At 38.7% G+C, this 26,039-nt stretch overlaps 1 protein-coding gene across 1 annotated transcript in view; it reads right to left on the bottom strand.

Annotated features, from left to right (window-relative positions):
• Positions 1–15,050: 15,050 nt before the first annotated feature.
• The window catches only part of LOC134664755 (protein GDAP2 homolog), a 73,778-nt gene continuing 62,789 nt past the window's right edge, over positions 15,051–26,039 (bottom strand). Inside the window, exons 5-7 of the mRNA XM_063521500.1 lie at positions 25,056–25,165; positions 23,613–23,834; positions 15,051–15,202 (exon numbers count right to left, since the gene is read on the bottom strand). Coding sequence (XP_063377570.1) covers positions 15,051–15,202; positions 23,613–23,834; positions 25,056–25,165 — 484 coding nt within the window. The remainder of the gene's footprint in view (positions 15,203–23,612; positions 23,835–25,055; positions 25,166–26,039) is intronic.

The following is a 26,039-nucleotide window of genomic DNA, read 5'->3' as shown; positions in this document are numbered from 1 at the left end:
AACTACGTATGATGGAAAGGGGCAAACGATTATTATCGGCTTATCAACTTTAGTAGACGTTTATGAATAAGGGGGTAAATTATTATGTTCCGTGTACTATTCTGCCCTCCTAACCATAAGTGCAATAACTAATTTTTAAATCTCAGTCGCTTGTGTGACACATTGTATGAGAACAAGGTATATTATTTAATGATAATTTAATATGAGTTATTGCACTTACTGTTAGGAGGGCAGTATTCCGGGATTATTTATTTGGGGCATTATCTATGAAAAGGGACCTTATTGTCGATGGCGCTTACGCCATTGCTTACATATATGTCATATCGGGTCTTCCACTACCAGTAAAAGACGTTACGACGCGATCTGAGCTGTTTAATTTAATCCCATAATTCAATAATGGCACATTATCTAGGTAAACACTACTGTATTTAATTCCTAGTATACGCTACAAAGGTATTAATAAACCTATATTTATTATTTACGAAAACTGAACTTAAACGCGTATTATTATTATTAAGTTGAAGAATTACCACCGACGCGCGAGGTTTCGAAGACGGCGTTGTCCCCGTTGTCTCGAAAAAATAATACTACGTGGAAAATGAAATCTATATTTATGTTGAAATATGCAAGAAATTAAAATAGATGTCATAAATAAAATGAGCAATGGGGGTTCAACTATCTCTGCAGATGACTGTACATGCATCACTCACGAATCACGATGCGTACAGTCGACGTCAAAAATATGTTTATACTTTTGCACTGTACTCCTTTGTAATAAGGCAAAAAGTGTAAACATATTTTTGACGTCGACTGTACATAGTTAGATGCGTACGCAATACCTACCTACTGGTTTTATTTTAAGCTTCTTTGTTCCAGTGTAAATATTATTTAGATGTTATCAATTTGTTTGCAAAAGGATGTTATTAATTATACTAAGGCACCGTGCTAACTCATACGTACGTGACGTATAACGTCATCTTGATTTGTTGACAAATGCAATAAATAACAATGATAGGTACAGATAATTATTTTCCTTCGTATTTTCACGGAAACGTACGAACGTGTCTTGCTTAATATTTCAGTTAGTCTCGGTACAAAAAGTACTGAGGTTGACTGAAGTAGCATGACGAATACGAACGCTTCCGAGAAAATACGAAGGAAAACAATTACGCACTATCCCCCTTATTCATAAACGTTTACTAAAGTTGACAAGCCGATAATAATCGTTTGTCCCTTTCCATCATACCAATACGTCGGAAAGAGACAATCGATTATTATCGGCTTGTCAACTTTATACATAGTATTTGTGATCCAACATGTCATTTGTAATGACGTTTTTGTACCTACTTAGGGTCGGTTGCACCAAACTGTTCGTATCGTTAAAGAGTTGGCTAAATTTTTGTGTATGGAAATTTTCATAATAAAGTGCCGGGGCGCGCCGGCTGACGTTGATCAGTCTGTCAAATGTGGTTGGTGCAACTGGCCCTTAGTATACTACATTATTTGATAAGCGACACTTCGACAGAGAAGTCTAGCCCAGTCAATCCACCAACCGGTAGTGGGTCGACCAGTAAACGCGAGTCGTCGCTCCGAGAAGATCCTCGAAAATTGGATTAAAACATGTCCACCGTTATCGACTTAATAATACGTGGGTGACCCGTTTAAAAAATAAATAATGTTAATATACTAAATAATTTTTAAGAAAAAAAAACCGACTTCTATGGGGGCCGGTGAAAGATTATTGTAGATGGTACACTATGTAGAAAAGGAGGTAAAACCACCCACTTTTCTACTAGCATTTCGCTTCTGTAAGGGTCGTAGTTCTAGCCTAACCTATCCCACTTCTCTGATAGCAGTACGGTTCTGTGAGGATCGCAGTTCAAACCTAACCTAACCCACTTAACGGCGCATGCGGTGCGGTGTACGGGGGTTTAAGCGGGAGGGGCTAGTAAGATTGGCATCATCGTACTTATATACTTACACATTTTATGATAGGTAATCATAGTGGTTTATTTAGTTAAGGTATCATAGTGGTTTTACGGGTCAAGGTCCGGGTCCGAGTCCGGGTCTGAGTCCGGGTCCGAGTCCGGGTCCGAGCCCGGGTTCGAGTCCAGGTCCGGGTCCGGGTCCGAACCGGATCCGGGTATGAGTCCGGTTCTGGGTCCGAGTCCGGGACCCAGTCCAAGTCAAAATCGAAATTCGTAATCACCAAATGTGTACTATGCGTTGTTGAAGAGTTCTCTTCTGGTCATCATCAGCAGTTCCATTTCATCAAATGCGACAGTTTTTAATGTAAATGCTTGATTTTATGATGAAAATACAAAAAAATCTATGCGTATGCCTTTAATATTTGAGGAGTTCCCTCGATTCCTTATGGATCCCATCATCAGAACTCGAGCTTGACAAAAATGTGGCTTAAAAACTTAACTTGCTTAACAAACATAACGAAGAGGAAAAATCGCCAAACGTGAACTATGCGTCGTTGAAGAGTTCTGTTCTGATCATCATCAGCAGTTCCACTTCATCAAATGCGACAGTTTTTAATGAAAATGCTATTTTCTGAGGTAAATACAAAAATCTCTATACGCATGCCTTTAAGATTTGAGGAGTTCTCTCGATTCCTCATGGATCCCATCATCAGAACTCGAGCTTGACAAAAATGTGCATTAAAAACTGAACTTGCTTAACAAACATAACGAAGAGGACAAATCGCCAACCGTGAACTATGCGTCGTTGAGGAGTTCCGTTCTGATCATCATCAGCAGTTCCACTTCATCAAAGGCGACAGTTTTTAATGAAAATGCTTAATTTTCTGATGTAAATACAAAAATCTCTGTACGCATGCCTTTAAGATTTGAGGAGTTCTCTCGATTCCTCATGGATCCCATCATTAGAACTCGAGCTTGAAAAAAATGTGCATTAAAAACTGAACTTGCTTAACAAACATAACGAAGAGGACAAATCGCCAACCGCGAACTATGCGTCGTTGAGGAGTTCCGTTCTGATCATCATCAGCAGTTCCACTTCATCAAATGTCACTCTTTTGGATGTATATGCTTGATTTGATGATAAAAACCCAAAAATCACTATATGTATGCCTTTAAGATTTGAGGAGTTCCCTCGATTCCTCATGGAACCCATCATCAGAACTGGGTTTTGACAGAAACGGGACCAATCTGTCTGCATATACATTCAATCAAAAAAATAATTTTCAAAATCGGTCCAGTAATGACGGAGATATGGAGTAACAAACATAAAAAATAAAAAAAATAAAAAAAATAAAAATTAAAAAAAACATACAACCGAATTGATAACCTCCTCCTTTGGGATTTGGAAGTCGGTTAAAACTGGAAAATAGTGTCTTTATTTCCTCGCCTGGAACAATTGGTAATTGTTTAATTTTACTAATCCCACGTTGATCCTTTTTTTATAAAAAAATATGAAAGTGAATTGTTAAAAACTAATTATTCTTGATTTCTTTCGTTGAATTCTATTAACTCGATTTCATAAGGCGGGAACCAAAAGGAATACACCAAAAATATTTTTTTAAACCTTACACTTGCGTAAATGAGCAAAGGCAGAATCTCATACAGCCACAGTTAAACGTTTGTACGATATTAAATTGATTTTTAAAGTTATTTAGCACTATATTCATGTAAATAAAATAAAATACAAGATAAAAATTACTTATATTATTAATTAAATTGTTATTTAATATTTAAAATACTTTTATTATGTTATTACGTGGTGCGGCGCACCAAGGTCGCGGTGCGGTCCGGTAGTCTGTTGCGGCTTTTAGAACGAAAAAGTATATAATTTTTAAGAAAAAAAAACCGACTTCTATGGGGGCCGGTGAAAGATTATTGTAGATGGTACACTATGTAGAAAGGGAGGTAAAACCACCCACTTTTCTACTAGCATTTCGCTTCTGTAAGTGTCGTAGTTCTAGCCTAACCTAGCCCACTTCTCTGATAGCAGTTCGGTTCTGTGAGGATCGCAGTTCAAACCTAACCTAACCCACTTAACGGCGCATGCGGTGCGGTGTACGGGGGTTTAAGCGGGAGGGGCTAGTAAGATTGGCATCATCATACTTATATACTTACACATTTTATGGTAGGTAATCATAGTGGTTTATTTAGTTAAGGTATCATAGTGGTTTTCCGGGTCAAGGTCCGGGTCCGAGTCCGGGTCTGAGTCCGGGTCCGAGTCCGGGTCCGAGCCCGGGTTCGAGTCCAGGTCCGGGTCCGGGTCCGAACCGGATCCGGGTATGAGTCCAGTTCTGGGTCCGTGTCCGGGACCCAGTCCAAGTCAAAATCGAAATTCGTAATCACCAAATGTGTACTATGCGTTGTTGAAGAGTTCTATTCTGGTCATCATCAGCAGTTCCATTTCATCAAATTCGACAGTTTTTAATGTAAATGCTTGATTTTATGATGAAAATACAAAAAAATCTATGCGTATGCCTTTAATATTTGAGGAGTTCCCTCGATTCCTTATGGATCCCATCACCAGAACTCGAGCTTGACAAAAATGTGGCTTAAAAACTTAACTTGCTTAACAAACATAACGAAGAGGAAAAATCGCCAAACGTGAACTATGCGTCGTTGAAGAGTTCTGTTCTGATCATCATCAGCAGTTCCACTTCATCAAATGCGACAGTTTTTAATGAAAATGCTTAATTTTCTGATGTAAATACAAAAATCTCTATACGCATGCCTTTAAGATTTGAGGAGTTCTCTCGATTCCTCATGGATCCCATCATCAGAACTCGAGCTTGACAAAAATATGCATTAAAAACTGAACTTGCTTAACAAACATAACGAAGACGACAAATCGCCAACCGTGAACTATGCGTCATTGAGGAGTTCCGTTCTGTTCATCATCAGCAGTTCCACTTCATCAAATGTCACTCTTTTGGATGTATATGCTTGATTTGGTGATAAAAATCCAAAAATCACTATATGTATGCCTTTAAGATTTGAGGAGTTCCCTCGATTCCTCATGGAACCCATCATCAGAACTGGGTTTTGACAGAAACGGGACCAATCTGTATGCATATACATTCAATCAAAAAAATAATTTTCAAAATCGGTCCAGTAATGACGGAGATATGGAGTAACAAACATAAAAAATAAAAAAAATAAAAAAAAATAAAAAAAATAATAAAAATAAAAAACATACGACCGAATTGATAACCTCCTCCTTTGGGATTTGGAAGTCGGTTAAAAATAGACTTACGCCAAAATTGTATTAACGTGTCTGAAATTCATGTTAGCTATATCATAACAGTTCACCTATCTAAACATGAATGTAGGATTGTCACGTCATTTTAACGATGTCATTAAACACGATAACATATTTAAATTGCTGACGGTTAGTGCAAATTAGCTGCTTCAAACTGTCACGCGATAAATACACACATAAACACTGCGGTTTGTGGACAATGACTGCTATTATGCGAATAAATTATAATTACAAATGGAATTTCTTAATTGAATATACAATAGTGTACTAACCAGTCAAATCAGCTAGAGTTGGCAGCGATTTCGATAGGGCGGTGCAAAACTTTTTTAGAGCCCCACAATACGTAAACAAACTCTCTAACTGTCAACAGCTACTCGTAATCAAATTAGCGCGCTACCGTCCCATGTCAAAACAGATGTCACGCGACACGGTACGCGATAAGTGATAAGACCCAAAACTGCCACGCTGTGGTGTAGTCAATTTAGATAGCTTTTATCTGGCAAGCGCTGTCAGTGGAGGCAGGTCATTTCTGACATGACACAATAGTACAGTTTGCAATAAGGGAGATAATTATGTCTAAAATTGTTAACGAGGGTCAATCGAGTGCACTAATATCATTACAAGCCAAGCTTCCAAAAATATATTTACGCGCCTGTGAGAACTGACAATAAGATCGTGTAAATATATATATTTGTAAACTCGACCGGTTAAGTTCGAACGACGTAGTGTCGAATATAGCGACGCGTGAGGTATAATTGTACGAGGTGCAAAAAGCCCTTACTCTTTAGTTGCGGTCAAATCGATGGCCTATAATATATGTATAAGTATACTGTGTTGATTTTTTTATATAAAGGCATCAACAGCCACAGAGGTTTTCTACCTTGTTTGATGTCTAGGACGGCCTGTCCTTACGGTCGTAAATAAATATGCTAATGCGAAATAAATTTCTTATCATTAATATCATTGTTCATCATACTTAGCTCATTACTCCTTTGTTTTTCTAATCACGAGACCAAGTTAAATAAGATTGAGTTAGCGTTTATTTTCTACATCAGATAAGATTGCACAGTCGACGTCAAAGATATGTTTACGTTTTTCGCCTTATTACAAAGGAGTAAGTTGCAAAAGTGTAAACATATCTTTGACGCCGACTGTATATAGTAGTTCTTGGAGCGTTTATATTAATGAATGGAACGCGTACAAGGAGTGAGAGGCGCACAATAGCATTAGTTGTAAAATATCTAAGATTTCAGCGTAATACTTAAGCAGGCCACTGACGAGCCTTCCAAATGGATGCCGTTACGATGGATTCATCCAAATGGACGGCATCCTAATATTAAACATTGTACGTTTTTGACATTCACGGACCGATTTTGGATTGCAGCCACGCAATTTGGACTGTTGGAAGGCTCGTCAGTGGCCACATTTATACTCTGAAGAACAACGAAAACGGGTGGACCAACTATTTCTTGTTGTTATTCTGTCTCGTCAGCCAGGAGACATTTGTAGCACATTTTGTTAGAAGAAATTGTACACGACCTGCCTTTGGGTAGATGACGCCTTATGGAAAAGGTTTGTAATTTCACAACTACCAGAAAATGCGAATTTACATGCCTTAAAAATAAATTTTAAGGGGTGACCGAGGAGAATGTAATGTAAACGAGTGACAAAAAAAACTGGCTTCACCCAAACATATTTGTAACTAGAATTTATATAGAAGTTTCGCACTAAGTACTGGAAACTATGTTTAACCCTGTTACCTCTCATGACGCTATAGAATTTACGCCACAAAGCTGGAAATGTGCTACGGCGCTACGCCGTAAGGTATACGTGTTCCGCGCAGTGAAAGAGGTAGCTGAATATTGTTTTGTGTGACTTAACTTTTAGACCGACATTTTACACGTCTTTGGCGTTACCAAATATGTCTCTGGAGTTGCCAAGAAATCACGTTTCCAAAGTTATACATTTTAACATATCACATTAAATTATAAAAGGGAATAAAGGTTTATTAATTAACCGACATTATCGATTCAATTTTAAATGTTGCGGATGTCGACAGATTAGTTAGTGCTGGACTAAAAGTTGATTCGCCATACACGTTACCTCTCCAAGTGTCACATGACATTTGTTGGTATGGTTCACACATATATGTACATGCTAAACCTGCCGAAAAGTCGTCGATTTTGGAAGTGCAATATCGAGTCGCGTGTTTAGACATTTTAAACGGAGGCCGTGAGACTGATAGTAAAAAAAATTTTTTTTTATCTTTATCCAGATTCTTTAGTACCGATTTATTACTTTGACCCGCTAGAACCTGTACCTTGCGGCACGCTAGCTGCATTCCTAGACAAAGAGCGGAAACAATACTGCTAGCTACTGTCCATCTCAGAACAAAAACTGCAGGTAAGCGGATCTCCTTGAAACATGACTCGCGTATGAGATGCTAAGAGACAGCAATACCTACGAAGTCAGTCAGTTTATCACGTCGGTGGCAAAGGAGCATAAAGCCCGTTTGATGGTAAGTTACCATTGTCATTTTTAATCTAATGATCATTTCATAAAACAATGGTCACCATTTTGCCATTAGTTAATTTTTATTAATTATCGAAAATGACGTCTGATAGACTCCACATCAGTAGAATCTCTCTAAAAAGTCACCACAGTTGCAGAGGGTTAAAAAGTATGACGCGAAGTTCTTATGCGATTATTTCCTCTTCAGTGGTAAAATTTTCGTAGCGGGTACTTATGGCCTATGTACAGAAAAAAATGTCAACTTCGCACATCACAGTGTGTAGAAGTAAGGAGAAGAGAGGTAACATATTTCTTTAAGATTTAATTTGTCAAGAGACATCATGTGGTCAACAAAACAATTTCTGTCTTTACTGTTCATCTTAAACTATCATTTCTATGTAGGGGAGAGCGGGGTTAAACGTGCCGGAGGTAAGTTGATCCGATGGGGATAGGAACGCAAGTAAACCATGGAGCGATTCGTATGATGTTTGTCGCGAAAATTCAGACCACTATGCGGTTGCAGGAGCCGTTTTCGTTGCTTCCATTATAGTAGAATAGTAGTTATGGAAAATAAATAAAAAACGAGGGCACAACGAACCCCACGGATAATCACATTTTTGCTTTGGGTTTTTTTTACTATATGTTGATAGTACACAACAAATTATCATATATTTCGACGAACTGCAAAATACTCTTTTAGCGTGTGTGAACTGAGATTTAAATATTTGACGGATAAGTTATAAATTTTAGCAACGGAACAACCCGCCCCGTGGCGGGGTTAGTCGTTCCGTTCCGACTTATCTCATAAAAAAAATTCTGGTAAAAAAACTGTTTAACGATGCACAAAACAATATCGCTACTCAAAAACGCAAATAATCATTATTTAATATAGCGCAACCCACATACCTTATTCACACTGTTTTCATAGATCAAATTTGTATTTTATGAAAATCGGCACGTTTAACCCCGCTCTCCCCTAAACGTTTATTTATACGTCCTTGTTAGTACAATTACAACTGCTAGATCATACCTACTTATTTATTAAAAGAAAGATTTTAATTTCAAGGCCTTACATTACGAGTTGCCTGGCCTGTTGTTACCTCTACTGTCTTTGTTTATGTTATTGTCCATTTATTGTAAACTACGTGTATGTGAGGTGTGCAATAAAGAGTATTGTATTGTATTGTATTGTACGAGATATACCGATTTCAATTTCTGAACATTGAAAACAACCATCCATTAATATAATAGTGATCTCTTATGACCTACATTTAAAGGAATGAATTAGTAATCTGCTACAATTTCAAGTGCCAATACTGTTCGTAACAACTAATGAATTTAAAGCCAGCATTATATTTAATCCTGTGGCTCATTTAAATATCAAAACAATATGATTTTAGTTCTACATTCATCACTCGAGAATGTACGGAATGGCATGGGAGTGACCCATAAATAATGTATTGATGAGTGAATAAGGCGCCTTCGTTTGTTTGTTGGTTAAATATAATTTAATATAAACAAACGGGATCAAAATATAGAGTGTGTGTAATTTGATGAAAGTAGCCGGATATTTATGTAATTTTCGTACGTTGGCTCTTTAGGAGTTTCACGAAAATTATTCATACACCCCGCTATACAAAGAAACGAAAAATAACTCGTCTAGATATATCACGCGTTATGGGTTGTGCACAAATCACGCGAGGTGTTTTCGGCTACTTTTTGACCCCCGAGGTGATATTTGGTGAGGTTTTTGGTATAAGTACAAATAGCTCAGTAAATTCTATTCAGATACGCAACTGGTATATTCCGATTTAAAAATATCATAACATAAGTTTAGCGCCAAACAAAAACAAACAACTCAATTAAATCTGTGCTAATATATCAAATTAATTTCATAACACCACTATGTTACGCAAATATCGTTCTATTTCGTTTGAATTTGTTCAAAATAGACGCGCGCGCAACCGTATCGATCACACAAACAAACACGGCATCTAGCGGCCGTAACGCGTAACTAACGGGGATATCACACTCAAGGGCCCAACGTTTTCTGTTCTCTTTCACGACGCAGCAACTAGTATCATTTCTCTCTCCTCGCTCTTTTAAAATGCCGTTGGTCAAAAAAGGACAACCATACTGTTGACAAGGTGGACTTCAAATCAAGTGTTGCCTTTCTTGATGCGCCCAGGCTGTGTATGTGTGCGTAAAAGCGTATATGTGTGCTCTTTTAGGGATGTGAAAAGTCGATTTTAATCATGTTATATATCGATGAACGCTACACAGCGGAACGAAATAGCGATTAATTGAAGCTTCAATATCTTCGTTAAACATAAACATAATTGAAATGCTAATGGATAATGAATATATTATAATATAATAATATAATTCAATTATTGCGGAACACCTATTTTAGGAGGTATTTATGTATTTTAATTAAATATCTGAACATTCCCTTGGTTCCCTGCTGGGGCGTGACTATAAAATTGTGATCTGATAACCACAATAAAGAATAAAAGCGTTTTTGGTCATTTTAGGTATCGTTAAGCCTTTGAAGTAAAATTAAAATTGCAAGAAATGTCGATAGTTTATCGATATGACTTTATCGACATGGCTACAGCAACGTGGGCCTCATTGTTCATCGTACACTAAACAAAAGTGGCAACAGTGACAGCTCGCTGAGACACCGTCTTTATATATTATAAGTCTATGATCACACTAATGCGGGCCCGCACGCCGCTCCGGTGTGCGGACGAGACAGCTATGTGTTTGAGTGTATACAAGGTGGATTTTTAGGGTTCCGTAGCCAAATGGCAAAAAAACGGAACCCTCATAGATTCGTCATGTCTGTCAGACTGTCTGTCTGTCTGTCTGTCCGTCCGTATGTCACAGCCACTTTTTTCCGAAACTATAAGCACTATACCGTTTAAACTTGGTAAGTAGATGTATTCTGTGAACCGCATTAAAATTTTCATACAAAAATAGAAAAAAAAACAGTAAATTTTTAGGGTTCCCCATACATAGAACTGAAACTCAAATTTTTTTTTTGATCAAACCCATACGTGTGGGGTATCTATGAATAGGTCTTTAAAAATGATATTTAGGTTTCTAATATCATTTTCTTCTAAACTGAATAGTTTGCGCGAGAGACACTTCCAAAGTGGTAAAATGTGTGTCCCCCTCCCTGTAACTTATAAATAAATAACTTAAATAAGAGAATGATAAAACTAAAAAAAATATATGATGTACATTACCATCCAAACTTCCACCGAAAATTGGTTTGAACAAGATTTGGTAAGTAGTTTTTTTTTAATACGTCATAAACCGTAAACCGCAATTTTATTATGTTATTTGCTGTTACGGAACCCTTCATGGGCGAGTCCGACTCGCACTTGGCCGCTTTTTTTACATGGGGCACTGAGGGCAACTGCCAGATCCAGTGCTGCTCCGCCATAATGGTCTTAGAAGACCATCCCTAACTTTTTAATAACACAGATTTCGGAATAAAATAGTCTGCAACATAATCGTCAATTTTGAGAAAAAATAGGCCAATCGATTACATTTCTATCCAGGATCAATATTGTAAAGATATAAGGTCCACGGACGCTCAGTTAAGAGTACTATATGTAATAACTATACATAGGTCAGGAAATGAATGCTCAAAAAACGTTGTAGAGGGAAATGCTAGGAACACAATTTTTGACTCCGTAACTTTGTTTGGACTAGTTAGGAGGTGAACATATCAAAAGTCCCCGGCTGTAGCCCCGGTGCTGGGGGGTAGTGGGGGGTAAGAAGGTCGAATTTTTCGGTTTTTCATTGATATCTTGGAAACTTTGCGTCTTAGCGACATGACTACTAAGACAAACTGAAAGCTGATAAAATTAGTTACAAGTTTTATCCAGTCAAGTTTTTCGATATATTGAATAGTTTTTGAGATACCCGCTCTTGAAAGTTTATTTAGGGATTTTAATTTTATCTTGATATCTACATCCGTGAAGCTGTTAGGCCATGTTTGGTATCATTTTCGTATAAATCGGGGGTGCTGAATTCATTTACGGTATCACATTGACACTATTCCGAAGTAAAACCAAAATATTAAAAAATACATTATTTTAAATCCCTCTTCACGCTTAAACCGCTGAACCAATTTCGTTGAAATTTGGTATAGAAATAGTTTTAGTCTCGACACAGGACATAGGATAGTTTTTATAACCAAAAGCATCTTTTGAGGGTGTGAAAAGTGGGGTGGAAGTTTGTATGGGGAGTCAATAACCGCTGAACCGGTTTAGATGAAATTTAGGATGGTATACATCTGTGATTTAGATGAAAATGATACCAAACATGACTTCAAACCTTACCTCAAGCAGTATTAACCTCAGGAATTCAGTTTCGTCGACGAAGTTGAATTCCCCCCATACTCCATTTCACAACTTTAAAGGATAATTATTGAGATATAAAGTATCTTATGTCCTGTCTTGGGACTCAAAATATCTGTATACCAAATTTCAATTAAATCGGTTGAGCGGTTTAAGCGTGAAGAGGAATTTAAAAAAAAAGGTATTTGTTTAAAGTTTATATGTTTTTTCTTAGGAATGGTGTCAATGTGATACCAAAAATGAATTCAGCACCCCCGATTTATACGAAAATGATACCAAACTCGGCCTAGCAGCTTCACTAATGTAGATATCAAGATAACATTAAAAGCCCTAAATAAACTTTCAAGAGCGGATATCTCAAAAACTATTCAAGATATCGAAAAACTTGACTGAATAAAACTTGTAACAAATTTTATCAGCTTTTGGTTTGTCTTAGTAGTCATGTCGCTAAGACGCAAAGTTTCCAAGATATAAGTGAAAAACCGAAAAATTCGACCTCCTTACCCCTCTCTACCCCCCAGCACCGGGGCTACGGCCGGGGACTTTTGATATGTTCACCTCCTAACTAGTCCAAACAAAGTTACGGCGTCAAAAATTGTGTTCCTAGCTTTTCCCTCTATAACTTCTTATTGCTTGGCCTAACATTTACATTTGAGAGTTTTTGTGAACGACATTCGTTGTAATTAAAACAAGATTAAGATTTTTGTCAGTTTTTATAGCTTAGTCCATATATATTGTATTAATTATACAAATAAACGCACGCTTATTCATAAGAAATACCGCATGTGCCTCCACCATTATGGTCCTTCGAGCCGGATTCACCGTCACGTGCGCGCGAGTGGATATTTCCGAGGAACAAATATTTGCTTTACGCTGAGAGTTTCGCGAGAAACCATAATTATTTCTAATTGAGTCGCTTTGATGAGTCAAATTAAACTTAAATATTAATAACTAGATAACTACTAATAACGCGTGCTATCATAATCTTGATGAGTTATTTTTCGTTTCTTTGTATAGCGGGGTTTATGATATGAATAATTTTCGTGAATATTTGGGATGTGTCCAGAGAATGCCTTAATTGACGTTTCCTGGAGATGAGTGGTGACATCACGGTGATAGCAGTCGGAAATACAAAAATATTTTCTTTCAGACCAATGTACAGTCAAGGAATTTAAATTCCGACCCATTTCGTACTTTGTCACAGTGACAACCGTATGAGGTCTCTAGCGGCTTTCATATTGATTGTCACTGTGACAAAGTACGAAATGGGTCGGAATTTAAATTCCTTGACTGTACTGTTTGTATTCTATGACGTTACAAGAAGTATGTTTTTAGCTTCACGAAGAGGTCTCTAAGTTGAAGTGGCGGGAAGTAACGGGTGTCACCTGTGACAAAAGCATGCCGGTCAAACTGAAAGGATTGATATATAAAAGTATCATAGGGCCCGTACTGATGTATGGCAGCGAGACGTGGGCAGTTACGCAAAAGAACGTGCATACCATTCAATTTGCCGAAATGAAGATGCTGAGGTGGATGTGCGGCGTTACCAGGCTTGACAAAATCCGCAATGGGCGTGCGTGACATCGCCGACAAAATGCAGGAGAGTAGGCTGCGATGGTAGACCACCAGACTACGTCGGAAATTTAGCACTACGACTTTCCATCCCCGGTAAAAGAGGCAGAGGTAAACCGAAAACAAGATGGAAGGACGTACTGCTAAAAGATATGATAGAGTGCAAAGTGTCCGAAAACGTCGTCGAGGATAGGGCGAAGTGGAAGCAAATAACACGGAAAGCTGACCCCATCACCATGTGGGATATATAGCTCGGAAGAGAGAGAGAGAGAGAGAGAGAAGAGGTCTCTAAGTTAACTATGTGCTGCTTGACGGACTGTGGCAGGATTTATTGTTATTATGATTTACCTAGATTGTCAAGTAAATTAACCCACGATATATGTTCAATATTATATTATTATCCGGTGTTCCAAAACATATTATTGTCACGTTTTTTGTTTATATTGAGACTTCCTGTTTCTTTCCACAGCAGGTACCTAGTAGATTAGAAAACATTCTCACACACATTACAAAGTCCGTTCGTCAAGTCAACAAATTTGTTTACATATCTACTTTTCCTGTTTTCGAGACCTGTAAGATAAGGTGTGTAAATCAAATAGAATACAACCTCAAACTAACAGAAACAGGTCGCGTTGAGTTTTATAATTTCCTGATCCTGAGACTTAGCTCCTCTTCGAGTGAACCTACACCAGGAGTCGGCAAACTTTTGAAGAGAACGACGGTAAATTTCACCAGGTGCAGTGGTCGGAGAATTTAAGGTGTTTTTTTTTACTTGAGAAGCCGCACGTCGTACCTCCAAGGTTCGTTCCTCCAGCAGGCGTTGCTCACTTCGCGATTTCGTCGCTTTGCTACAGGTAGCTAAAAATACATTCGTTTCACACCAATTTTGGTGGCTAGCCATAAGCCGCGCGTGGCGCTGTCGCCACCTAGCGGACATATCTGTCCTGATCGTAACAGACGCGCTTTGTTAGAGAGTGAGTCTACTGTACCTACACTGAGAGAAAAGGATAACAAAAACACACTTAGAATTACAAAAATAAACTTAATCCGGGGACAAGGAGAGTCAACTAATAGGAACAAATTGACTTTTGCAATTTCTATTTAGTTCTTGCAATTTCTATTATCTGTTTGTTGAAATTAGATTTAGGATTACTGAGCTGTTTGTAGAAATAAATAAACTTTACAGAAATAGTGAAACGTCCATAATTATTACTAAACTTCATTTTTTCCCCCAGTACAGAACTGTTTTTTAATTCCTGGTGATGATTTTTCTCTCAGTGTAGTACTATTATTTATTCTGTGCCTCCAGGTTTTTGTGGTTCTCTCGATGAAGAAAAGCAAAGTCGGTACTCACTGGTCGTGGTCGTCGAGCCGGCGCCGCGCGGGCGGGGGCGCGAGCAGGCGCTGCGTGTCGGGCGCGCAGGCGCGCGCGAAGGCCGCCGCCGCCTCGGCCGCCTCGGCCGCGGCCGAGTCGTCGTCGCAGAACGACGTGTCGTCCTCCGCTGCGGGAAACGATAACATGAATTTAAGGTTGAGGCCTCTTAATCACTAAGGGTCGGTCGCCACAAACTGTTCGTATTGTTAAAGAGTTCGCTGAATTTTTATGTATGGAAAGTTTCATAGTAAGGCGCCGGGGCGCGCCGGCTGATGTTGATCAGTCTGTCAAATGTGGTCGGTGCACCTGGCCCTAATAATATTATAAAAGCCATACTCTGACTGTCTTATCTGGCTATCATTCCTTTTTTAATTTTTTTTTAAATAATTTATTTATTTATTTAGATAACTAAGATCCATAATGGGTTATTTACATAGTGACTTAAAATCTATTGTTAATATTTAAAAAACTAAATAATTAAATAATTAAATTAAATGTTGGTATGGAGGAGGAAATAGAGTGATTCCCAGAGATCCACATGTGATTTTTATTTTTTATCACGTAAGTTATCCTTTTCTCAGATAAAAACTATTAAAAATATATTATAGAATATTCTTACGTAGTTGGACTAACCCCCTCAGATAAGATAACATGAAGATGACATGCCTATGCCAATAAAAAAAGATCCGTTTCATTTTATTTCCGCAATAATAATGCGGGAGATGAAAATAAGTTGAAATTAGGGTTGCCAGATAGTCAGAATTTGGCGGGATTCTCCCGATTTTTAGCACGCGTTCCCGATTCCCGACGAAGTGAAAACTGTCCCGAAAAACAGCTTCACGTTATAAAACAATAATTTCATGTTCCGAACTGTCGTCGAGCGAGCGACCGGCGTCGAGCGCGTAGCTAATGTAGTGCCAATAATGTAAAATATTGTTGTTTTTAATACAATTACTTTAATTTGAAAGTATTTTTTTCCAGACTCGTCCCAAAATCCCAAAAAATTGATATTTTTTTCCGATAATAGCGCCTTTTGATCTGGCAACCCTAGTTGAAATAAACAATCAGTGTCAAAACCTGCAATGCGCCACTGATACGACACGGTATCCCGGTGTTTGATTATGATAGGCAGTTGACGTTAAGAACTGTTCAAATATTACCAAACGCGTGTCTTTCTTTCTTATCTGTGTTTATACAAGATAATTTACAGTATTATTGTGTAGTAAAATAGAATATAAGTGTTATATTTGCAATAATAAACGCCACAGGAGATGTACAATTGTACATGTACATTTTATCTTTATTTATAAATTATTTTTTGTATTCATAACTGCTTTGCATTTTCAAAAACAAAAGAGGAGGTATCATATGTATAAAAGTGTAAATTTTTACTATTAAATAAAAATTAACCTATCTTTTCTACTAGTGCGGTTCACTGTAGGCTACTGTAGGTGTGTCTTGCCCTTAAAATTACATGTAACTCTTTCTTTATAGGGTATATTGTAGATTGAAGTTAATGGTACTGATACGTACACTACAATAGAACTCTGATAAGACATTTCATTCCAATAACCAAATACGTTCTTCTTCTTCCTCGCGTTGTCCCGGCATTTTGCCACGGCTCATGGGAGCCTGGGGTCCGCTTGACAACTAATCCCATGATTTGACGTAGGCACTAGTTTTTACGAAAGCGACTGCCATCTGACCTTCCAACCCAGAGGGTAAACTAGGCCTTATTGGGATTAGTCCGGTTTCCTCACGATGTTTTTCCTTCACCGAAAAGCGACTGGCAATTATCAAATGATATTTCGTACATAAGTTCCGAAAAACTCATTGGTACGAGCCGGGGTTTGAACCCGCGACCTCCGGATCGAAAGTCGCACGCTCTTACCGCTAGGCCACCAGCGCTTCTCAATAACCAAATACGTATGGAATTGAAAACAAAGCATCCACACTAAACATCACGTCACTTACGGTCGTACACGAACGCCGGATTCAGCATTATATCAGTTTCTGAACGCACCCAAAACAAAACATGGCGGGAAACCAACTGTCAATGTCACTCGCTAAACGTCAAACGTGTCCGATATATGAACAATCGCATTGTTTTGAACCGCTTTTGAACACTGTTAGGTATAGAAATTGCGTAGAGCTTTCATTCAAGGGCTAAAACTTTGAACGGAAGAAATATATTTCTGATACAACACACTACAGTACTACAGCACTGACCTAGACTATACTAGTGTACCTGTACACTATTAAGTCCTAGATTATGGACATTATGGTCCATTGTATGCAAATCGAGAGGAATAACATAAAACTGTGATCCCGTCCATTGGTTAGAAAAAACTGCTTGCTTAAAAGAATATTGTGCTAACATTATCTTGGGCAACGTGGTGTAATAAAGTCACGTTCACACCAATATTTATATTCTTTTGGTAAAAAGTATTTATTAAATAAACGATTAAAATAAATAAATAATAATTGAATATTATAGGACATTTTTACACAAATTGACTAAGCCCCACGGTAAGCTCAAGAAGGCTTGTGTTGTGGGTACTCAGACAACGATATATATGATATATAAATACTTAAATATATAGAAAACAACCATGACTCAGGAACAAATATCTGTATCATCATACAAATAAATGCCTTTACCAGGATTCGAACCCGGGACCATCGACTTCATAGGCAGGGTCACTACCCACTAGGCCAGACCGGTCGTCAAAAACGATTATATTATTTTTTGGAAAAAATTAACATTGTGATCTTGCCTGTGGAAAGAAAACGAATTAGATACTGTAGCCTCTATTTTCAATAAAATAAAAGATTTAACTAATAGGCATGACTCACACCAGTCATAAATTAACTGCCGTAATTATATGATGATGATTATTATTAAAACAAAATATCATTCTGACATTTCTCTTGCCCAATATTACAGGGTACTTACTATATTTCACTTTTACCGAACTGAAATTTGATTGTAGGTACATAATAGAATTTCAACTAAGTATTTTGAAAACGCTACACGCACGCTAGCCCAATCCGCATTGGGCTAGCGTGGGGACTATAGCCCAAGCCCTCCCGCGCATGAGAGGAGGCCTGTGCTCAGCAGTGGGACGTATATAGGCTGAAATGATGATGATGATGATTTTGAAAACGTAACATAGAACCATGTAATACTGGGCCAGCGATTTGAAATTACATCGGTAAAAGTATTAATTGGTGTCTGTACAGTCACCTGCAATAATATGTTACTCTTCGAAGGCCGCAAAAATATCTGACACGCTCTTATGGCTCTACAAATAAGAGCGTGTCACATATTTTTGCGGCCTTCGAAGAGTAATATATTATTGCAGGTGACTGTACAATTAACTTTCATAGTTTTCCTGCGTTTTTCCGCCAGTTTTCCTGATTATTGATTAATTTGATTTCTCAGTTCGTTCGCCAATTATGATTTCATTTTATTTAGGTAAAGGTCTTAAAAGATACATACATTTAATATTTCGCTAACTCACAAAATTAAACGTCAGTAAGCATGCCTCTTTATGTACACAGCGGTCCGTTTGCAAGATAAAAAAAAACGAGTATGTCATTGGAAAAAATATGGCGTGTTTTTTGGCATTTTCCTCAAGTCGACTTAATGGCTCCTCTTTCTGAAGGTATACTCTTCATTTTTAAAAACCTGAGATGTTGTTATAGCCCTTCTTATTTTAATGTTATTTTTAACGAATGACCCAGATATTGCATTTTACGACCTTCACCAAGAAGGAGTTTTGGTCGAAGAGTGTCAAGTTCCGGCGGTTCCGCGGCCGGCTTCCTGACACTGCGGGGTTGCGAACTGCGTCGCAGCCATAATTGTGTGCTTTTAGTTGTAAGATATATTTTATAATAATATGTAGGAATGCTATATTTTAGGTATTTATCTAAGGGCCGATAGTTGCCTGAAAATAAATATTTTCATTTCATTTCATTTCCCAAAGTCACTTCTAACAAAAGCATTATCTTCTTCTTCCTCGCGTCATCCCGGCATTTCGCCACGGCTCATGAGAGCCTGGGGTCCGCTTGACAACTAATCCCATGATTTAACGTAGGCACTAATTTTTACGAAAGCGACTGCCATCTGACCTTCCAACCCAGAGGGTAAACTAGGCCTTATTGGGATTAGTCCGGTTTCCTCACGATGTTTTCCTTCACCGAAAAGCGACTGGTAAATATCAAATGATATTTCGTACTTAAGTTCCGAAAAACTCATTGTACGAGACGGGGTTTGAACCCGCGACCTCCAGATTGCAAGTCGCACGCTCTCACCGCTAGGCCACCAGCGCTTCTTAACATAACAACAAAAGCATTCTATAGTATAAAAACAAAAGCTTGTTCCTAGCTCACAATTAAAGGCATTATTACTTAACACGAACCACACCTACCAGTTGGTCTTGCTTTCAACTCCATATTAACTGACACACTAACAACATCCGCCATATTTATATTTTCGAACCAAAATTCCCTTTTTGTTGAAACAACAACACTGTCACTAAAACGCGGGTGTAAGCTGCGTATCGATAGTACTAAATGCGTCAATACGTCGATAACTTAACGATTTATTGTTATCTTACGAAGATAAGATTATGGGGACTATTGAGGTGAACTGGTTTCACCCCAACTTTCATAATGTTAGTAAATACGAGAAAACATACACACACTAGGTGAAAATAGTAGGTATGGACAAAAACAAAATCCAAATTATAAACACAGCTGACAGTTTCGTGTGTCAGGATTATACGCCACTGATGTGTAAGTAGCCTCTTTCTACGGTATAAAAGACAATAAGTTTTTGGCAAAAATGTCATTTTTGGTACAAGCTTTTATCGCTGACTGTACTTTTCTTACGACAGACAACTAATACTCATCGAGATAATTCTAAAAACCCCTAACACAATTAGGTTACGTTGTTTCACAGAGTTCCTATGGCCACCTCCTCATCAGATCAGCTCGATGGTACCATAATATTGCATTGTCATCCGATTTATACATGCATGCAAAATTTCAGCTCAATCGGAAACGGGGAAGTGGATCAAATTTAACTTGCAAGATGATTACACACAGACAGACAATGGTCAGGTGAAACTAAATAAAAGCTTGGAAAATAGTCGATATTCGTTTCTAAATATTGACTAGGATAGACTAGAATTTGAACTTCTAACACAGAAAATGTAATTACATTCACATAACTCAACATAAACACAAACTTACATGATATTAAACGTATGATAACGATGACTAAAACGAGGACAAAGTAATCAATGAAATCTGGAATAATCTCAGTGTATGAGTAATTTGCTTTGTTGTGCTAGCGATTGGTAATATGAATACTGATGTCGTAGACGAGAGTTTCTTTTATTTATTGCCATTTTATATATTGTGACCTTTTTTGCCACTTTTGTGTTATTTCTAGTCAGGATCGCGAACCCTTTTCATCTTTATAGGAGAAAAAAAGTGTCCTAAAATTTCCATACATTTTTCAAAATTTCCTTTTTGTTACCGCCATACAAAGTATATGGGGAAATGGTAACACAATAGGAAAAAAACTCTGGGTCATTTTTTGTATCCCATTAGGATCGAAAGAGCTCGTGATTCTGAGTAGAAATAACACAAAAGTGGCAAAAAACCGGGCAAGTGCGAGTCGGACTCGCGCACGTAGGGTTCCGTACCATAATGCAAAAAAAGGCAAAAAAAAAACGGTCACCCATCCAAGTACTGACCCCGCCCGACGTTGCTTAACTTCGGTCAAGAATCACGTTTCTTGTATGGGAGCCCCACTTAAATCTTTATTTTATTCTGGTTTTACTATTTGTTGTTATAGCGGCAACAGAAATACATCATCTGTGAAAATTTCAACTGTCTAGCTATCACGGTTCGTGAGATACAGCCTGGTGACAGACGGACAGACGGACGGACGGACGGACAGCAGAGTCTTAGTAATAGGGTCCCGTTTTACCCTTTGGGTACGGAACCCTAAAAAAACTCTGGGTCATTTTTTTTTATCCCATTAGGATCGAAAGAGCTTGTGATTCTGAGTAGAAATAACGCAAAAGTGACAAAAAAGATCAAAATATATAATAAAAATGGCAAAAAATAAAAGAAACGTTCAGACACATCTAATTACTTAATAAAATTAGCCAATTATTAATTATTACGTTTCTGAATACGATGCACTGTATACATTTTTTTGCGAGTTATATGTTTACGTATATTGCTCAGCACAGGGAGGATTGGAAAGGGAGAGGGGAGGCCTTTCCCCAGCAGTGGGACACACACACAGGCTAATAAAAAAAAATGTTTACGAAGAATAGATATAAAGGTTTCTACGTGTTTTACATGGAATAAAAATTATAAAGATACACTTAGGTCAGTAAATGAATGCTCAAAAAACGTTGTAGAGGGAAATGCTAGGAACACAATTTTTGACTACGTAACTTTGTTTAGACAAGTTAGGAGGTGAACATATCAAAAGTCCCCGGCTGTAGCCCCGGTGCTGCGGGGTAGAGGGGGGTAAGAAGATCGAATTTTTCGGTTTTTCATTGATATCTTGGAAACTTTGCATCTTAGCGACATGACTACTAAGACAAACCGAAAGGTCATAAAATTAGTTACAAGTTTTATCTAGTCAAGTTTTTCGATATCTTGAATAGTTTTTGAGATACCCGCTCTTGAAAGTTTATTTAGGGATTTTAATTTTATCTTGATATCTACATCAGTGATGCTGTTAGGCCATGTTTGGTATCATTTTCGTATAAATCGGGGGTGCTGAATTCATTTATGGTATCACATTGACACTATTCCGAAGTAAAACCAAAATTAAAAAAAATATATTTTTAAAAATCCCTCTTCACGCTTAAACCGCTGAACCAATTTCGTTGAAATTTTGTATAGAAATAGTTTCAGTCTCGACACAGGACATAGGATGGTTTTTATAACCAAAAGCATCTTTTGAGGATGTGAAAAGTGGGGTGGAAGTTTGTATGAGGAGTCAATAACCGCTGAACCGGTTTAGGTGAAATTTAGGATGGTATACATCTGTGATTTAGATGAAAATGATACCTAACATGACTTCAAACTTTACCTTAAGCAGTATTTACCTCAGGAATTCAGTTTCGTCGACGAAGTTGAATTCCCCCCATACTCCATTTCACAACTTTAAAGGATGATTATTGAGATAAAAAGTATCTTATGTCCTGTCTTGGGACTCGAAATATCTGTATACCAAATTACAATTAAATTGGTTGAGCGGTTTAAGCGTAAAAATGAATTTAAAAAAAAAAGGTATTTGTTTTAAGTTTATATGTTTTTTCTAAGGAATGGTGTCAATGTGATACCAAAAATGAATTCAGCACCCCCGATTTATACGAAAATGATACCAAACACGGCCTAGCAGCTTCACTGATGTAGATATCAAGATAAAATTGAAAGCCCTAAATAAACTTTCAAGAGCGGATATCTCAAAAACTATTCAAGATATCGAAAAACTTGACTGAATAAAACTTGTAACAAATTTTATCAGCTTTTGGTTTGTCTCAGTAGTCATGTCGCTAAGACGCAAAGTTTCCAAGATATTAGTGAAAAACCGAAAAATGAGACCTTCTTTCCCCCCTCTCCCCCCCAGCACCGGGGCTACGGCCGGGGACTTTTGATATGTTCACCTCCTAACTAGTCCAAACAAAGTTACGGAGTCAAAAATTGTGTTCCTAGCATTTCCCTCTATAACTTCTTATTTCTTGGCCTAACTATTGAGTAAAATTTTACTTGAGTAAAATTTGCGCCTAATGAAAAATGTTGGCAATGAAGCACCGCAATAGGGTAAGCAATATTAGAAAGGACTAGGCGCTTAAAGAAGCCGTTTGCTTTTGACGAGTTTTTCTTCTCAAATGGCTCCTACACGCGCCCCGGGTGGACTTCTTGAGGTATACGTGCGAATTAAATTGCCCAACCCAGTGCCTTTGGTCCCACCGCGAGCTAGTAAGCTATGAGCTATCAGCTATAAACACGAACAAAAGATAAGCACTCCCGTGTAAATAAAAGAGACACGGCGATGTTTATAGCTCACCGCTGGGCGAGTAACTATAAATATCGCCGTGTCTCTTTTATTTACACGGGTGTGCTTATCTTTTGTTCGTGTTTATAGCCGATAGCTCATAGCTTACTAGCTCACGGTGGGACCAGTGCCAAAGGGTTTCATTCTTACGGAAGTTGTGAAAGAAAGTATTAAATACCACTGAGCTGACCTAAGAGTTTTTGACTCATATGCTACGTTTTACGGCTCGGCCCCGACATCGAGCGACTCGCGACGGCGGGAGCGATCACCATAGGTTGGAGCGTGAAACAGCGTTCGGACCTTTCGCTCGATGTCGGGGCTGAGTCGTTCGAGGGCCAAGAGCGGGACGAAAAAGCGAGCCCGGTTGCGAGCCGACGAGTGCGAGCAGGATGGCTAGAACATCTAATACATTGCGTAAAATTAGAAACTTATTAGTTACCGCTATCCTCATTATGTTCGTGCGGGTTATGTATGATCCGTATCCGACGCTCGTTGGGCGTGGGATCCGACAGTCTCATCCTGGCCGCGTCGGCCTCGCGCGCGCCGCGCGGGAAGTAGAGCGGAGCGAGGGCCGCTAGGAGGGCGAGGTCGGGGCCGCACGCGCACGCCAGGATCACCAGCTGGGGAGTCTTGTTTTGCTCGAGGTAGCGACGGATTGTACCTGCAAATAATTTCATATGGGTAAGACGATAAAATTAGTACTTTATCCTATAAGTAACATATATCTTAAGGTGGCGACTGACGTGAGCATTTGCTCGATGCGAGCGCGTTATAAGTCGAATATTCGGCACGTCAGTACAGCGAGCGGAGCAGCTCGATGGCGAGCGCCGAGCGCTCGAGCGCGCTCCACCCGGCTGTCGGTTTTTTGGCGAATCCCTTTGAATGTTACATTACATGTCAGTCGCTAGCGCGAGCGCACGTGGACGCAGTCGAGGACATTCGCACAAAATTTTTATATTGACCGCTAATTTCTTGGTTTTTTAGAATTCATCAAATTCAATCCGCCAGTTTCATTTCGCTTTTTGAACGAATTTGTTATCCATACACGCTTTCTTCTCTTGTCTAAATAACAGTAACGGATTAAGGAACGCAGCACACATTACCTCTACGTCCGCCATTTTGCCTACTTCTGGATGAATGTATGGAGCACAGGCGAACATATAATCGAGGCGAATATTCAGGTGTTTTGAGCATTTGCTCACAACGAACAAATGCTCGCATCGAGCAAATGCTCACGTCAGTCACCACCTTTATACCTTTGAACGAGCAATTCTTGTATATTTATGTATAATATATTTATATATTAATTCTTGTATATCTCGGAAACGACGCTAACGATTTCGATGAAATTTGCTATATGGGGGTTTTCGGGGGCGAAAAATCGATCTAGCTATTAGGTCTTATCTCTGGGAAAATAAAAATGTACAGTCAGCTGCAAAGATAGCTAAGCCCGAACAAGTTTCTCCGTTTCAATCTAATTAGAACCTTTCTTAAACCAAACCAAATAAAGTAACATTTCTTTTGTTTCATCGCTTTACCCAACAAACGAAACTCATCTTTATTTACACTACAATAAACCTTTTAACCGCCAGCAATTTTTGATCGAGCGTGCTCGTGTCGCCACCGACAGTAATTGTACCACGCAGAGTAAGGTTGGCATAGTTACGGGAGTTATAAATGTGCTGTAAAAACCAAATCAGATCTTTGTCTTATTTATCAGACTGTGGCGAAATGAGCTGGATATATAATGTCTTATATATCAGACTCTGGCGGTTAAAGAGTTAATAAATAAATAAATAAAAAATATTAAATTGGATTTATTATTCTTAACTCAGATCGGAAGGTATCATTGTCGGTAACTAACGTGCAGTATGCTACTTACGTAGTGCCGTATGCGCAGCTAAATCCGGCGGGAAGTTCCTCCGCGGCGTGTCGATGACGCACAACGCTAGCGTGCGCGCGTGCAGCTCGCCCGCGCAGTACAGCACGTTCCTGCAACACATTTACCATTAGACTTACATATCGTCAGGTGACAAGCAAAAGTCACTAATTAGCAGTGGTGGCGCGTCCACAAAACCCGATTCCCACCGGCTTGCCTGTTATTGGACGTTTGAGCAGAGTTGTAAAGGAAATATGTAAGCCAAATTAGCCCCGGCTTGCCTATGGATATGTTTGACGCGCCGCCACTGCTAATTAGTAAGAAAAAATTACACAAAAATCTACCTACTTTTAGTAGATACTAATATGGTTCACTATGGCTATGAACTTGTCGGTACTTAGTGACTTTTGCTTGTCACTCGACGATATAAGCCCCGTGTATGAACCATAGGGTGCAGCATAGGTGACGTGAGACTTTTGGCGCGAGGCGTAAATGTGTCGCTTATGCTTCCGATGTAGCCCACAAGATGGCAGAACCTACTATGCACAAGGAAAAGTACAGACGAGAATGGGTGTAGCACTTGCTTTGGCAATGTACATGTACACATATGTTTCCGATTCAGGTCACAAGATGGCAGACCCTCCAACGCGCACGGTCCCTATATCGACCGGGATATGCACCGTGATCGTGATTACGAGTACCTTTTGTATTGTTTTCGAGCTCCCGATATTTCGACGCAGTTACACGCATCTTGTTTACGGGTAACTGATGATAGCGGGTGTGTGAGACGATTGATATAAGTCTAGTAACACTCACTGTGAATCATTCAAAACTGACATGTACCATTATCAATATAGGAAGATGGAATCTTTGTCTTCTTCAAACTGATAGCTCGTATCCTCTTACCACTAATTTAGTTTTCAGATCAGGCAGGGGTGCGAAACTCTTTCGGGCAAACTCGGCTCCGTTCGGCTCAGCATTGCTCCG

This window comes from Cydia fagiglandana, chromosome 5 (genome assembly GCF_963556715.1).
Source record: "Cydia fagiglandana chromosome 5, ilCydFagi1.1, whole genome shotgun sequence".
Lineage (NCBI taxonomy): Eukaryota > Metazoa > Arthropoda > Insecta > Lepidoptera > Tortricidae > Cydia > Cydia fagiglandana.
Note: the sequence above shows the minus strand (reverse complement) of the source record. Positions and strands in the feature narration are given on the sequence as shown.